Source organism: Colobus angolensis, unplaced genomic scaffold (assembly GCF_000951035.1).
Source record: "Colobus angolensis palliatus isolate OR3802 unplaced genomic scaffold, Cang.pa_1.0 Scaffold442, whole genome shotgun sequence".
In the NCBI taxonomy this organism is placed as follows: Eukaryota; Metazoa; Chordata; class Mammalia; order Primates; family Cercopithecidae; genus Colobus; species Colobus angolensis.
Genome location: NW_012117844.1, coordinates 944786 through 958560, shown reverse-complemented (window position 1 = coordinate 958560; position 13775 = coordinate 944786). Strand labels below are relative to the sequence as shown.

At 37.2% G+C, this 13775-nt stretch overlaps 1 protein-coding gene across 1 annotated transcript in view; it reads right to left on the bottom strand.

The window, feature by feature from the left end:
* The window catches only part of CCDC88A (coiled-coil domain containing 88A), a 140344-nt gene that overhangs the window by 6615 nt on the left and 119954 nt on the right, over window positions 1-13775 (bottom strand). Inside the window, exons 21-26 of the mRNA XM_011957453.1 lie at window positions 11626-11771; window positions 8305-8397; window positions 7952-8166; window positions 2161-2244; window positions 975-1175; window positions 309-380 (exon numbers count right to left, since the gene is read on the bottom strand). Coding sequence (XP_011812843.1) covers window positions 309-380; window positions 975-1175; window positions 2161-2244; window positions 7952-8166; window positions 8305-8397; window positions 11626-11771 — 811 coding nt within the window. The remainder of the gene's footprint in view (window positions 1-308; window positions 381-974; window positions 1176-2160; window positions 2245-7951; window positions 8167-8304; window positions 8398-11625; window positions 11772-13775) is intronic.

Genomic DNA, 13775 nt, shown 5'->3' with positions numbered 1-13775 from the left:
CAATGGCAAAATACAACTCTTATAACTTTAACCTTATACAAAAATGGTAACAAAATTACCTTTGAAGACTGTGCAGGCATACTTTATAAATGACCTTGGCTAAAATAGAGAATATTTAGATGAAGTAATTATCTTAAAAGAGGCAGAAGGGAGTATTAGGTTTGAAGAAATGGTAGAGGTAACTAAGAGATGCAGGATAGAGAAAACATGCTTGCTGGCAATGCCACATTCACCTATTAAGTGCAAGAGTCCTAGCATTCCCATTCTGTATTTAATGTGTACTCTCTAAATAAAGTTCATTATCTTACCATGAACTCTTGATCCCGTACTAGAATCATCACTAACACCTTGTGGACTTATGTCTTCAAAGGACGTAGTATCTACATAAAATAGCAAAATGGATATAAAGATATTTTTGCAATAAAAAACCATTATAAAATTTTATTTACACAGAATATGGAAATTGTTTTTCAATCATGTATAATATAGCTTGACTTAACGTATTTCATAGACTCAACCAGAAACTGGAACTAGGAATAAGAAAAATGGCAACTCTAATGAGAGTTGACTTGCTTAGGGAAAACACCAAAAGCAATGAAACAATCTCCCCTCTGACCCTGCAAAGCAAAACAAGAGCCTGGGTGGTTCTAGGTAGTTCTGTTGGAAGTTGTAGTGCTTTTAGTTTTTAGAAAACTAGCATTGCCTTCTTATATCACTCTTTACCTGGTTTACTTCTCCTTTTCTTGTGAATTCATTAGCTGTTTATTATGAAAGGAGGCCTGGAAAAGATTTTAGTTATTTGTATAATGTTTTAAATTTTTTAAATGATTTGAAAGTTCCTCCAAATCCAATACAAATCATGTTTTGATAATTATTTCAGGTTGTTGCTTTTTAAAAAGTACACAGGGAAAAGTCAAATTAAAATTCTTGTTGCCAACAGTGACACCACAGTGCAAATAGCAGACGGCCTATACCTTTATTATTAACCAACTGCTTGGATCTGAAGCCTGCAGAAGAGTTGACAGTTGAAAAGTTGATGGCTGTAGTAGAGAAGGCCATAGCTCCCAATTCTTTTCTCCTTTTACCCGTTGAAATATCATCAGGAACCTCCAAATTCTCAGTACTACCTGTCCACTGTCCTGCTAGGACCATGGACTGCACCAGGTCATTCATGGCTGGGATGCAAATGAAAGCAAATGAATCAGCATGGTTAATGTATTTGTTTGTATTTCTATTTTGTAGTATAAATACTGTGGTTTTTGTCTATGAATTAATGCAAATGGACATAAAAAATTATAACCAAATGTTCATTTAAATTATGACATGCATTCAGCTGAATGAAATGAGTAGGCCAAAGGCTGACAAATTTCAATAAATACTTTTATCCCACCTCCACCCCCTTTAAAAGACAGAGAAAGGAATTTTACTAAGTACGACTACCATGCTATTGCGCAGCGATGTGCTAAAACTTTAATTAGCAGCCTTCACAATGTGGTTTGTGGTGACAAAAATGGAATAAAGGTAAGATGAAGAGTAGTTCTTATACAGCATCATTATTGAAAATGAAAGTCTTTGGTCAGAGCAGGTTACTGAAGAAATTACTCATTTTATGACTCAATAAGTATACCATTCAATAAAAACCTGAAAGAGATGATATCCAAAGTGACAGACACTTAATGTGATTATGTAATTACCCATGCCACATAAAAAAAGAAAATCCAGAATATTATTATTTAAAGAATGACAAGCATTTTCAAGGGTTTTTGGCCATTTTATTTATTTAATTAATCTGGTTCATTAAAGGAAATTAATTTCTAATACTAAAAGTTTTGTTATATTTTCCTTAAGTAAACTTCTTTGGGAAAAAAATCTCTATGGCATATAAAGGGTTTTTTTCTGCCAATTTTTAGAAAGCACTGGAAATTTATGAGTAAGTTACATGTATGACTAGAAATATGCATGTATATGTATAAGTGGACATATACATAATGCAAATTCAGTGCCACTTGAAAAAAAAATTCTTCCAGCTCCTTATATTAGAGGAAGACTGACCTCTGCAAAATAAGGAAATTGGCACAGTCCAGAGAAAGGTTAGTGAAAAATTAGTAATGAAAGCCAGTGTAGTCAGTTGAAAGAAGCTGAACTGTCATAAAGTCTTACACATGGAACGACGGTAGCAGGCCTTCATTTTGTCTTTATCCTTCGGTCTGTTCCTCAAAAAGGGCAGTCTTTTCAGTGCAACCACTTTAATGTCAGAGCATGAGGAAAAACAGAAACAGGGAAATGAAAGAAAAAAGGGAGAAGAACAGATGGGAGTTAAATGTTGAAATTAAGGACAGAAATGAATGTTTGAGTTTTAGCTATGTATGCTATATTAAGGCTATTATTCTCATGCTGCTGAGTGATAATGAAATATGAAATATGTACTCTGATATTTTAAAATACTTGGAAAAGCACTGAAGACAATGATGAGGAACATATACTTTTTTTTTTTTTTTTTTTGAGACGGAGTTTCACTCTTGTTGTCCAGGCTGGACTGCAATGGCGCGATCTTGGCTCACTGCAACCTCTGCCTGCGATTCTCCTGCCTCAGTCTCCCTAGTAGCTGAAATTACAGGCATGCGCCACTATGCCCGGCTAATTTTGTATTTTTAGTAGAGATGGGGTTTCTCCATGTTGGTCAGGCTGGTCTTGAACTCCCGACCTCAGGTGATCCACCCACCTCTGCCTCCCAAAGTGCTGGGATTACAGGCGTGAGCCACCACGCCCAGCCTGAGGAACATACACTTTTAAAGTTTGGATTGGTTACAGTCCTATAAAAACAGGAACTGACTAGAATTATTTATGCAGGGATCAATTTTCCTAGTTAAGTTGTAAAGGTAAACCTTTAAAATGAAGGCTATTGGTGCTTCACAGAGTCTACATGATGAAAATGTACAAGGCTTTTGAAGTCTCTATTTTAGCTACTTTAACTTTTTAAACATTAGTTAAAATATTTATTTTGGAAAACAAAAATAACTTAGGAAAATGCACCTTCTACCACAGTATTTTATTAATATAAAGCAACAAAAATTAGGGTGCCCAGGAGATGTTTAAAACAATCTTAAAAAACTTTAAGATTTCGAGGCATGGTGACTTCTGCCTGTAATCCCAGCATTTTGGGAGGCCAAGGCAGGAGGATCGCTTGAGCCTAGGAGTTCAAGACCAGCCTGGGCAACAGAGCGAGAACCCATCTCTACAAAAAATTAGCCATGTGGTGGTGAGCACCAGCTATTCTGGAGGGTGAGGCAGGAGGATCGCTTGAGCCCAGGAGTTCAAGGTTGTAGTGAGCTATGATCACGCCACTGCACTCCAGCCTGGGTGACAGAAGGAGACCCTCTCTCAAAACAAAACAAAACAAAAAACACTTGAAAAAACCTTTCATTAGTTTATCACACTTTAATAAAGAAAACAAATTCCTTCTTGGTTTAAACTGGATTCTGATGCATTATTTAGCAGCACCACTGAAATAAACATTCTTTTGACCAAAGTATTTCTAAAGATTAAATAAACAATCACATTAAGTTCATTTTACAAAACATTGGTTGGGGGAAAGAGGGGAAAAAGAGAGTATTTAGATCATAGAAATAAGCATTAGCAATAAGCTCCAATAAACCTAAAAAATAAGGAGGTACCCCAAAGCAAGAAAAAACGAGAGAAAAGTATAACATTTTTTAGATATTTTGAAGAGCTTTTGAAGGAATTTGATTTTGTGAATAAAAGGATTATCACTAAAATATAGGAGTCATTAGAACAAAAATAAAAACGTTCACTAGAGTCACTAACCATTCTTAAGCCACATTTTAGTAAGATTTAACCATAAAAATTACTGTATCTTTTTAGAAATGTAATTTAGGAATTAGGAAAAACAATTTGCATAAAGATCTAAAAACATATTATACACTATTTAATAACTGCATTCTTTCTAGTGTTTGCTGTCATCGTGTAAATAATCAAAGTTCTTTTGACAAACTGACAAGTGGCATTCATTAAAGACAGTGCAATGGACATATAGCTCTTTAACCTGTTTGATTGCTATTAGGAGCAGTCATGATTCACTTAAGCTTTTAGTTTGACCTATTTCTTTTCAAGCTTAGTAAACACAGCTGTTTTCAATGATTAAAAAGAAATGAACTGAAAGCAATATAAAAATGGACACTTAGATAAAACAAAGCTGAGTGGTTGCAGCATGCATATGTTGTCTTGTTTACAGAAAAAGCTGTTTTTAATGTTTTTTCCAAGAACTGCTTTACTGACAGATACTCTTCCAAAATGAACAGGATAAAAGGAGTTTTATATTTGTCAGAAAGAAATGATTCTTCTTATAGCAATGAGTTTGTACATATACAATGTTCATTTCCCAAAGCATACTGAAATTAAGGGAACATTATATTTGTTGGGTTTGGGGTTTATTTTAAAAATTCTAAAACTGAACAATTGTAGGAAAGGAGACTATCACTTCCTTCTGATTCTTATTCTGGATATTTCAGCAGAGAATATGAAATGATGACAGATTTATACTTAAAACAGACAAGATGACTTCAAAAAACACTTTTGTGCCTTTGTGTATGCTTATATCTGAATTGACATTTCTTTCCTTTAAAGCCAGGCACAGTGGTTCATGCCTGTAATCCCAGCACTTTGGGAGACCAAGGCTGGAGGTTCGCTTGAGGCCAGGAGTTTGAGACCAGTCTGGGCATAATAAGTGAGACCCTGTCTCTAAAAAACAATTAAATAAAATAACAATTGCCAGTGCAGTGCTGTTTTCCTGTAGTCCCAGCTATTTGGGAGGATGACGCTGAAACAGGAGGATCCCTTGAGTCCAGAAGTTCAAGACTGCGGTGAGCTATCATTACACCACTGCACTCCACCTTGCACAACAGAGTAAGACCCCATCTCTTAAAAAAAATCTTCCTTAAAAAAAAAATTAAGTATACCTATTACCATTTCTTTTTTTTTTGAGATGGAGTCTCGCTCCTGTCGTGCAGGCTGGAGTGCAGTGGCACAGTGTTGGGGGTGCAGTGGCACAATTTTGGCTCACTGCAACCTCCACCTCCTGGGTTCAAGCGATTCTTTTGCCTCAGCCTCCTGAGTAGCTGGGACTACGGGAGCACACCACAATGCCCAGCTAATTTTTGTATTTTTAGTAGAGGTGGGATTTTACCATGTTGGCCAGGATGGTCTCGATCTCTTGACCTCGTAATCTGCCCGCCTCAACCTCCCAAAGTGCTGGAATTACAGGCGTGAGCCACCACGCTCGGCCCCATTTCTTATTTAGTAAGATGTCAGATATTTTATATCCAAAAATAACAGATAAAATTAACTTATCTGCCACCTTTTAAAGAAAACTTGATGATCTCTCTAAAACAGTAACTACTCGGAGGATTTATGCAGATTTACTTGGTGGACAAAACCAGACAGCAAAAGACCCAGGGTAACCATAATTTTATGTGGGGATATAGAATTATAAAACTGCTTTCTTGAGACATATATGTGTATATATATATACACACACACACATACACATATGTATATATACACACACATATATGTACATATATACGTGTGTTTATATATACACACATACACACAAATGTACATGTGTATGACTTTTTCTGTTGCTTACCTATGGATTCTACTTTTTAGATTGCTATATTGCATTCTGAAATATATCCCATAATTTTATTTTATTTTTTTGAGATGAAGTCTCGCTCTGTCACCCAGGCTGAAGTGCGGTGGTGCAATACTGGCTTACTGCAATCTTCACCTCCCAGGTTCAAGCGATTCTCCTGCCTCAGCCTCCTGAGTAGCTGGTGCACACCACCATGCCAGACTAATTTTGAATTTTTAGAAGAGATGAGGTTGTCACCATGTTGGCCAGACTGGTCCTCAACTCCTGACCTCAAGTGATCTACCCACCTCCACCTCCCAAAGTGCTGGGATTACAGGTGTGAGTCATTGCGCCCGTCCTATAGCCCATAATTAATGCCTAATATCCTATACCCTAAAATACTATGTTTTCAGAGATAATTCACCTGAGGCCAAAACACTGTGAATAGTTTTTTGAGTGTTTTGAGAACTGCCCATTTGGAGAGTCTACCTCTGGGAGAAGCAGCAGCTGCATTTACCTGCTATTTCAAAAGAATGGAATGTGTGTGTGTGTGTGTGTGTGTGTGTGTTCAATTAGTGACACTGGCGATAGTGTGAGAGCATTCAAAGTATCCAGTTCACATATTTTGTAAGAACTTTGATAGTAGTCAACTTCTTAAGACATCTTTAAAAAAATTTTCTCATTTTCTTGGAATATACTTCCAAAGCTTTTACTTTGCTTTTACTGTTTAAGCATACTAGTAATGAAATTAAAAGGTTATAATTGTATAGAGCATATTATAATGTGGTACTTCTACATTTGTAATAAAAAATTACATCACAAGTTTATATGCAAATGTTTATCTCTTCAACTATTTTTTTTTTTTTGAGACAGAGTTTCACTCTTGTTGCCCAGGCTGGAATGCAATGGCACAATCTCAGCCTCAGTCTCCGCCTCCCGGGTTCAAACGATTCTCCTAAATCAGCCTCCCGAGTAGCTGGGATTACAGGCATGCGCCACCATGCCCGGCTAATTTTGCATTTTTAGTAGAGACAGGTTTCTCCATGTTGGTCAGGCTGGTCTCCAACTCTGACCTCAGGTGATCCGCCCACCTTGGCCACCCAAAGTGCTGGAATTACAGGTATGAGCCACCGTGCCCGGCCTAATTTTTTTAAATAATAGAGACAGTGTCTCACTATGTTGCCCAGGCTGGTCTTGAACTCCTAGCCTCATGTGATCCTCCTGCTTTGGCCTCCCAAAGTGCTGGGATTACGTGTGTGAGCCATTGTGACTGGCCCCCATGTCTCTATTTTATTTTTATTTTATTTTGAGACGGAGTCTTGCTCTGTCACCCAGGCTGGAGTGCAGTGTGCAATCTTGACCCACTGCAACCTTCGCCTCCCAGGTTCAAGTGATTCTCCTGCTTCAACTTCCTGAGTAGCTGGGATTATAGGTGCAGAACACCACACCAGGCTAATTTTGTATTTTCTTTCCTTTTTTTTTTGAGACGGAGTTTCGCTCTTGTTGCCCAGGCTGGAGTGGTGCAATCTCGGCCTCAGCCTCCCAAGTAGCTGGGATTACAGGCATAAGCCACCACGCCTGGCTAATTTTGTATTTTTAGTAGAGACGGGGTTTCTCCATGTTGGTCAGGCTGGTCTCGAACTCCCGACCTCAGGTGATCCACCCACCTTAGCCCCCCAAAGTGCTGGGATTACAGGTGTGAGCCACCGTGCCCGCCAACACCTCTCTATTTTAGTAGATCCCTTACCAAGCAATCCTTCAATAATTTTCTTAACCTTCTGTAATTTCTAAATCATTGAATAACACCCCCTCAAATTCATACCTATTTTTCTTTGCTTCCCCAAATGTAACTGTGTTCCAATGTGACATCATCAAAGTATATGAGCAGAAACTTCATTATAAAATGCCTTATTATTCTGATTAAGTTATACATAATTATGAAAATGACATCTCATATTTCTCACTTGCTCCTTGCAACTGTTCTGTGAAGTATGAAGCAAAGGTAAAAGTCTTGCCCATATTAACAGAAATAGCAAGTGGCAGAGGTATTCCAGCTCTTACTTCAATTTTCTTTCTGTAATATTGTACCCCTCTGGCCAAATGATAGTATATCTGTGTATGATTTACCTCAGAAAATTGTGTGGCTGTACAATAATGCAGTACACAATTAATTTTATGATATGAAATTAAAAATAAATGCCACTCATCAGACTATTCCCCCAAAGGACTACTGAAGTTTTAAAAAATCTTTAGAAAGGATTCTAAAAATCAATACTATGTTTAAAGAGTTTAAGCACTCACTGCTGCTTTTCTTGGTCCCCAAGGTCTGGCCATCTTCTAAAGAGTTTGAACCTACTGAAGAACTATCTTGACTGTCTTGATGAGGGAGCTGAAGAAATCCTTCACTGGAGTCTGAGCGGGTGGGTGTTAATGTTAGAGATTTCTGGCGTTCCCGATTAATATCTTTCTTAGACTTTATCAATTTTCTCATTTTTAGAGTAATCCAGTTGCCTCTCCTAACAGAATTTTAAAATTTGTTATCAGTTTAAAATTCAACATACAAATCCTTCATAAAATTAGAAGTCATCACAATATTAGAAATAACGTACGGTTTTTTTTCAAAACAAGAATTCATAAAATTTGGTTAATAGTACCTTCTAGGAGGAGATGGGTCATAAAATTTGTATTGATCCATAATTTTCTCTTCTAATTTCTCCTTCTGGCGTCTTAATTCATTTAACTTATCACTATAAAAATAAAAATTACCTTTTAGGACAGGCATCATATTTTGTAAAGCTACGAATATTAAATTATTTTGTGACTGTGATCTAACTTCTCCCCAAAACATAAAAAAATACAGATACCATGGTCGGCAACTAAGATTTTATCAGGTAGTTAACAACGGGAATTTTTCCATGTTTCTCCTTTTTTAAAAATTTACAACTTTTTTTTTTCCTTTTTGGAAGAAAGGTGATCTATTACAATTTATATTAGCAAAAAATAAAAATATTTGGATAGTTTGCTTATAATTATAGATATAACGACTAATCCTGCAAACACATGTTCATGCAAATAGATTTTTTTCTTTTCGGCAGAATTACTTAGGCTTGATTTACTTGTAGAGAATAATTTCCTGACTCCAGCAATGCATGAGTCATCACATACTAAGTCTCATTTTTATATTCTCAGTAGTATTTACTGTATAAACATCAAAGATCACCAAAGTAATGTCTCTAAGAAAACCCCACAATGCCAAAGAATACTATTTACTTAAGAAACATTAGTGATCATTTACAATGAGGAAGGCATGAGGTATATATGAAGATGAATAATAAATAGCTTTGTTTATAATATAGGAGAAAGAAGATATATCCATAAATATAACATATAATATCGTGTGTATGCATACATACACACACACACACACATATATATATAAAATGACTATATAATCCAAGGAAGTAGCAGTACCAAAATAAAACACTGTACAAGTACAACAGGAAGGTAAATATATCCATCTTAGATCACGAAATAAATCCCCATGAAGAAAAAGGCCATTATTAGATAGGCTGAAAAGGAAAGATAAGAATGCTAAATTATATGTTGGTGTAGTGTAGGAAGTTAAAAAAATGCTACGTTATGTTTAGCTTGAACGTTATAGGCTGAGAGGAAGTAGTGAGGGAGAGTTTTGGTTTTAGATTCTGCTCAGTAGGAAATCAGAAGTATTGCAAGTTTCATTACAAAGTGGTAAGAAATCTTTGTTTAAAGTACTTTAACCCAATGATGGAATAGGATATATCAGAAAGATTGGAGATAAGGCAGGGCACAGTGGCTCAGGCCTATAATTCCAGTGCTTTGGAAGGTGGAGGCAGGTGGATCACTTGAGCTCAGGAGTTTGAGACCAGCCTGGCCAATGTGGCAAAACCCTGTTTTTACAAAAAATACAACAATTAGCAGTGTGCAGCAGCATTTGCCTATAGTCTCAGCTACTTCGGAGGCTGAGGCAGGAGAATCGCCTGAACTCGGGACGGGGGGTTTGCAGTGAGCTGAGATTGTGCTACTGCACTCCAGCCTGGCTGACAGAGCAAGACCGGGAAAAAAAAAAAAAAAAAGATTGGAGATAAGAAAACATTCAGGAAGCTAATGGGGTAGTCTATTTGAGAGGGAAGGCTGAATTACAGTGGTGGAGACTAGGAGGAACTAACTCAAGAGATTCTGTAGAAGATGCCCTGTGAACAGATGTTGCCAACAGTTATACCACGGCACAAACAGCACACAGCCTACATTTATCATTCACCAACTGCTTGGATCTGAGGCCCGCAGAAGAGTTGATGTTTGAAAAGTTGTAAACGAGGCCATAGTTCCCAGTTGGTTTTTCCTTTTACTAGTTGAAATATCATTAAGAACCTCCAAAATCTCAGTACTACCTGTCCACTGCCATCCTGCTAGGACCATATGACAGAGGCATTTAGCTAGAAATGTCCGACATGTAAGATGGATATTTGTAATTTAAATTCAGTAAGTCATAATAGATAATAATTTGTGGAAGTCAACTATTTGGACACAAGCACTTTGATCTGGAAATGTATTAGTCACCAATGGTCAGAATAGTTAAGACAACAAAGCTTTGGATAATGGCTCTGCTTAAGGGACAAGAGACTCAAATGTCAAAAGTTTTATATATACTCAAAGCTTCTTAATCTAAACCAAGGCTTCTTTTGAAAGCAAGTAAAGGAATATATACCCCAGAAAGGACTAAAAGGACTAAAGGTAGAGCCCAAGGTGTCCAGCCACAAATGTGAAATTTCTTTGAGGTTTTACATTTACTTTGAAAGTTTACACAATTTCTGCCTTTGTTCCAAGATACACCTGTGTATTAATAAAGAAATAATGTTCCCTGCCTGACATTTTTTGGTAAGACTGGTGCTTCAGAAAAATGTATGATGTATCCTGGTTTCACATGTGCCCTGGCTATTTATGTACATCAAGTCTGAAAGGCACAGACATACTACTTTATGTACTCCTTGAATAATCTGGAAAGTAAGTGTCATCTCTATTTTAGAGAAGAAGAAACTAATGATCAAAGGAATGAAGTAACTTGTCTATGGTCACATAGCTAGTGAGTGGATGAATTGGGACATGAATTAGAAGCTGTCTGATTTCAACATCTGTGCTATTTCTATTATACTGTGGTGCTTCTCATTTGTGGGGCAAAGAGATCTATTGAGTAAAGATGAATCATCCTGTAGTAATACAAAGACTACCCACTGGGCCGCATAGGCCCAAATCTGAGTGTTAACAGATTGTTTAACTCTTTGGAGACACAATTTACCAATAATTAAGCCTTGCCAATTCTCTTTCACACGTCTTACAGCTTGATCTCAACTCCTTTGTATGGCATAGAACAACCTTTGTAAACTGGGTCCTGACTGTTTAGCCACTTCTCTATTGCACTACTCCTTTCCTCAATTTTGCTCCAGAAAGAACAATTAATTTTTAGGTCCTATACCACACCACAACATACTGACATCACACCTCCATGACTTTGTATTGCAGCTCTCCTGGGCTGGTATGCCTCCTCAAGCAAATTCCTATTGAACCCATAAGTCTCTGCTCAAGTCTCATCTTTGGAAAGTTCACCTTGCCTCTCCCAGACTAAGATACTCCTGCCCCTATATGTGCTATGTTTCTATGGCCTCCTACATATACTTCCATTATAGAATTACTATATTTAAATGTTTATTTGTATTTCTCACTTTATATTACTAATTTCTTAAGAGCAAGATTCATGTGTTTTCATGTTAGTATTTCTGATTATTAGGAGAGTGCCTGGAATATAAGCACTCAAAAATATTTGTTGAAATAATAATGTTGAAAATCAATAAAAATTAGCATGAATTTTCTCTGCCACTGGGTATGGCAATGATAAAATCATGAATAACATATTTCAGAGTGCAAAATTATTTGGTACCTACATGTACTGTCTTTGTTCAACATGAAAAAGATCCTTGCTTTCCATATTCTGCTCCAAAAGTGTTCTGTTCTGTAGCATTAATGTCTGAATTTGATCTAGTAGATGTCGATTTTCTTCTTCTAAATTTCCTTTAAGTTGGCTTAGTAACTGTTTAAACACAAAAATTTTTGTAAAAAAACATTTACATTTAACATAAATCAACTGAAAAATATGAAGTACTACACAAAGATTTAAGTGTTCCACTGTTTGAACAATTAATGATTGTACTTTTATCAGAGCATGATTATTTTAGTGACAATGACACCTACAGCACTGGGTTACATGATATATATATATATGTGTGTGTGTGTGTTTATGTATATATATACACATACATACGTACATATGTGTATATATACACACACACACATATATATATATTCTTAATTCTCACAAACACTGGGTCTAATATATAATAAATTATCTAACTCCCCAAACACTGCTTTCTGTCTTTAAAATGGTTTAACTTACAGTCCAAAAGCTAGATTTAAATATCTAATATTTTATTTCTATGAAATGTTAGACAAGTTAGTTCTCAGATCTATGAAATGAGGATAGCTCCCACGCAACAAGACTGTTGCAAGGATTAATCAATATATGTAAAGTATCTAGTAGCATGTGTATAGCACACACTAAGTACTTAGTATGTCTCATAATTTCCCCATCTACTGTTTTCTTTCTTGTGAGACAGAGTTTCGCTCTTGTTGCCCAGGCTGGAGTGCAATAGCCCGATCTCGGCTCACTGCAACCTCCGCCTCCCGGTTTCAAGCTACTCTGTCTCACCTTCCCAAGTACCTGGGATTACAGGCATGTACCACAATGCCCAGCTAGTTTTGTATTTTTAGTAAAGATGGGGTTTCTCCATGTTGGTCAGGCTGGTCTCAAACTCCCAACCTCAGGTGATCCACCCACCTCAGCCTCCCAAAGTGCTGGGATTACAGGCGTGAGCCACCGTGCCCGGCATCCATCCACTGTTTTCAAGAAACCTTAAAAGTCTGTGTGTAGTTTTTGTGGCTTGATCAAGGGAAATCAGGTAATTTAGTCAACAGTTGGTATTAACAGCTGGCATTACTAGTAGTTGGGCTGCCAGCAGCATTGGGCCTTTTGTACGCAGTTAGTAGAAACTGGAAATATGCCTTAGCTAGGCCACAGGTTCAAACAGAAGTTCAGAAGGCCCAAAGTAGTGATTCTAAAAGTTTGGCATCCCTTGTAGAGTAGATTTCTAGGCCCGAGCATTCAAATTTGGCAGGTCTCGAGTAGAGCCCAGATATCTGTATTAAAAAAGCAAAAGCAAATAACACATACCTGCCCTGCCTACACCACCCACCCCACCTCCCACCCAAAAAAAAAAATTTTGAAAAATTTCAAAAAGTAGAGAGAAAATCAGAGAGAATGATACTAGAATCATAAACAACCATCTAGATCTGTAACTGTGAATATCATACTATATTTATCTGTATGTTGTTAAATTGAAACATAACATACATGGTAGATTTATTTGAATGAATTTATTTTCTTCCCTGTACCTATGCCCTCTTGCAATGTAACTTCTCACTTTTCCCATAAAGAAGTGGAATCTATTTCCCTTCTTCTTGAATTTGGAATGCTTTTGCCAAGAGAAAGTGGTGGAAGTGATGGTGTAACAGTTCCAAGCCTAGGCCTCAAGTTGCCTGTGGACTTCCACTCAGACTCTCAGAGCCCCGCTGGAGGATGGAGAGACCACATGGAACAGAGAAGGGTTATCCCGGTGAGGCCACCATAGACCAGCCAGCCCTCAGCATACATGCCAGCTAATTACAGATGCAGGAGCAAACCCCTGGCAGTGAGTAGATTAGCATAGATGCTCAGCAAACTCAGACTCATTAGGCAAAAAGAAGTGTTTACTGTCCATTACCACTAAGGTTCTCCCATTGTTAAAGAGCATTATCGGTGTCAATAGACAACAGATAAAGCATATATAAAGAAAATAGAACAATTCTTTTGTTGTTGTTAGATGGAGTTTCGCTCTTTTGGCCAGGCTAGAGGGAAGTGGCGCGATCTCAGCTCACTGCAACCTCTGTCCCCCAAGTTCAAGCGATTCTCCTGCCTCAGCCTCCCAAGTAGCTGGGATTA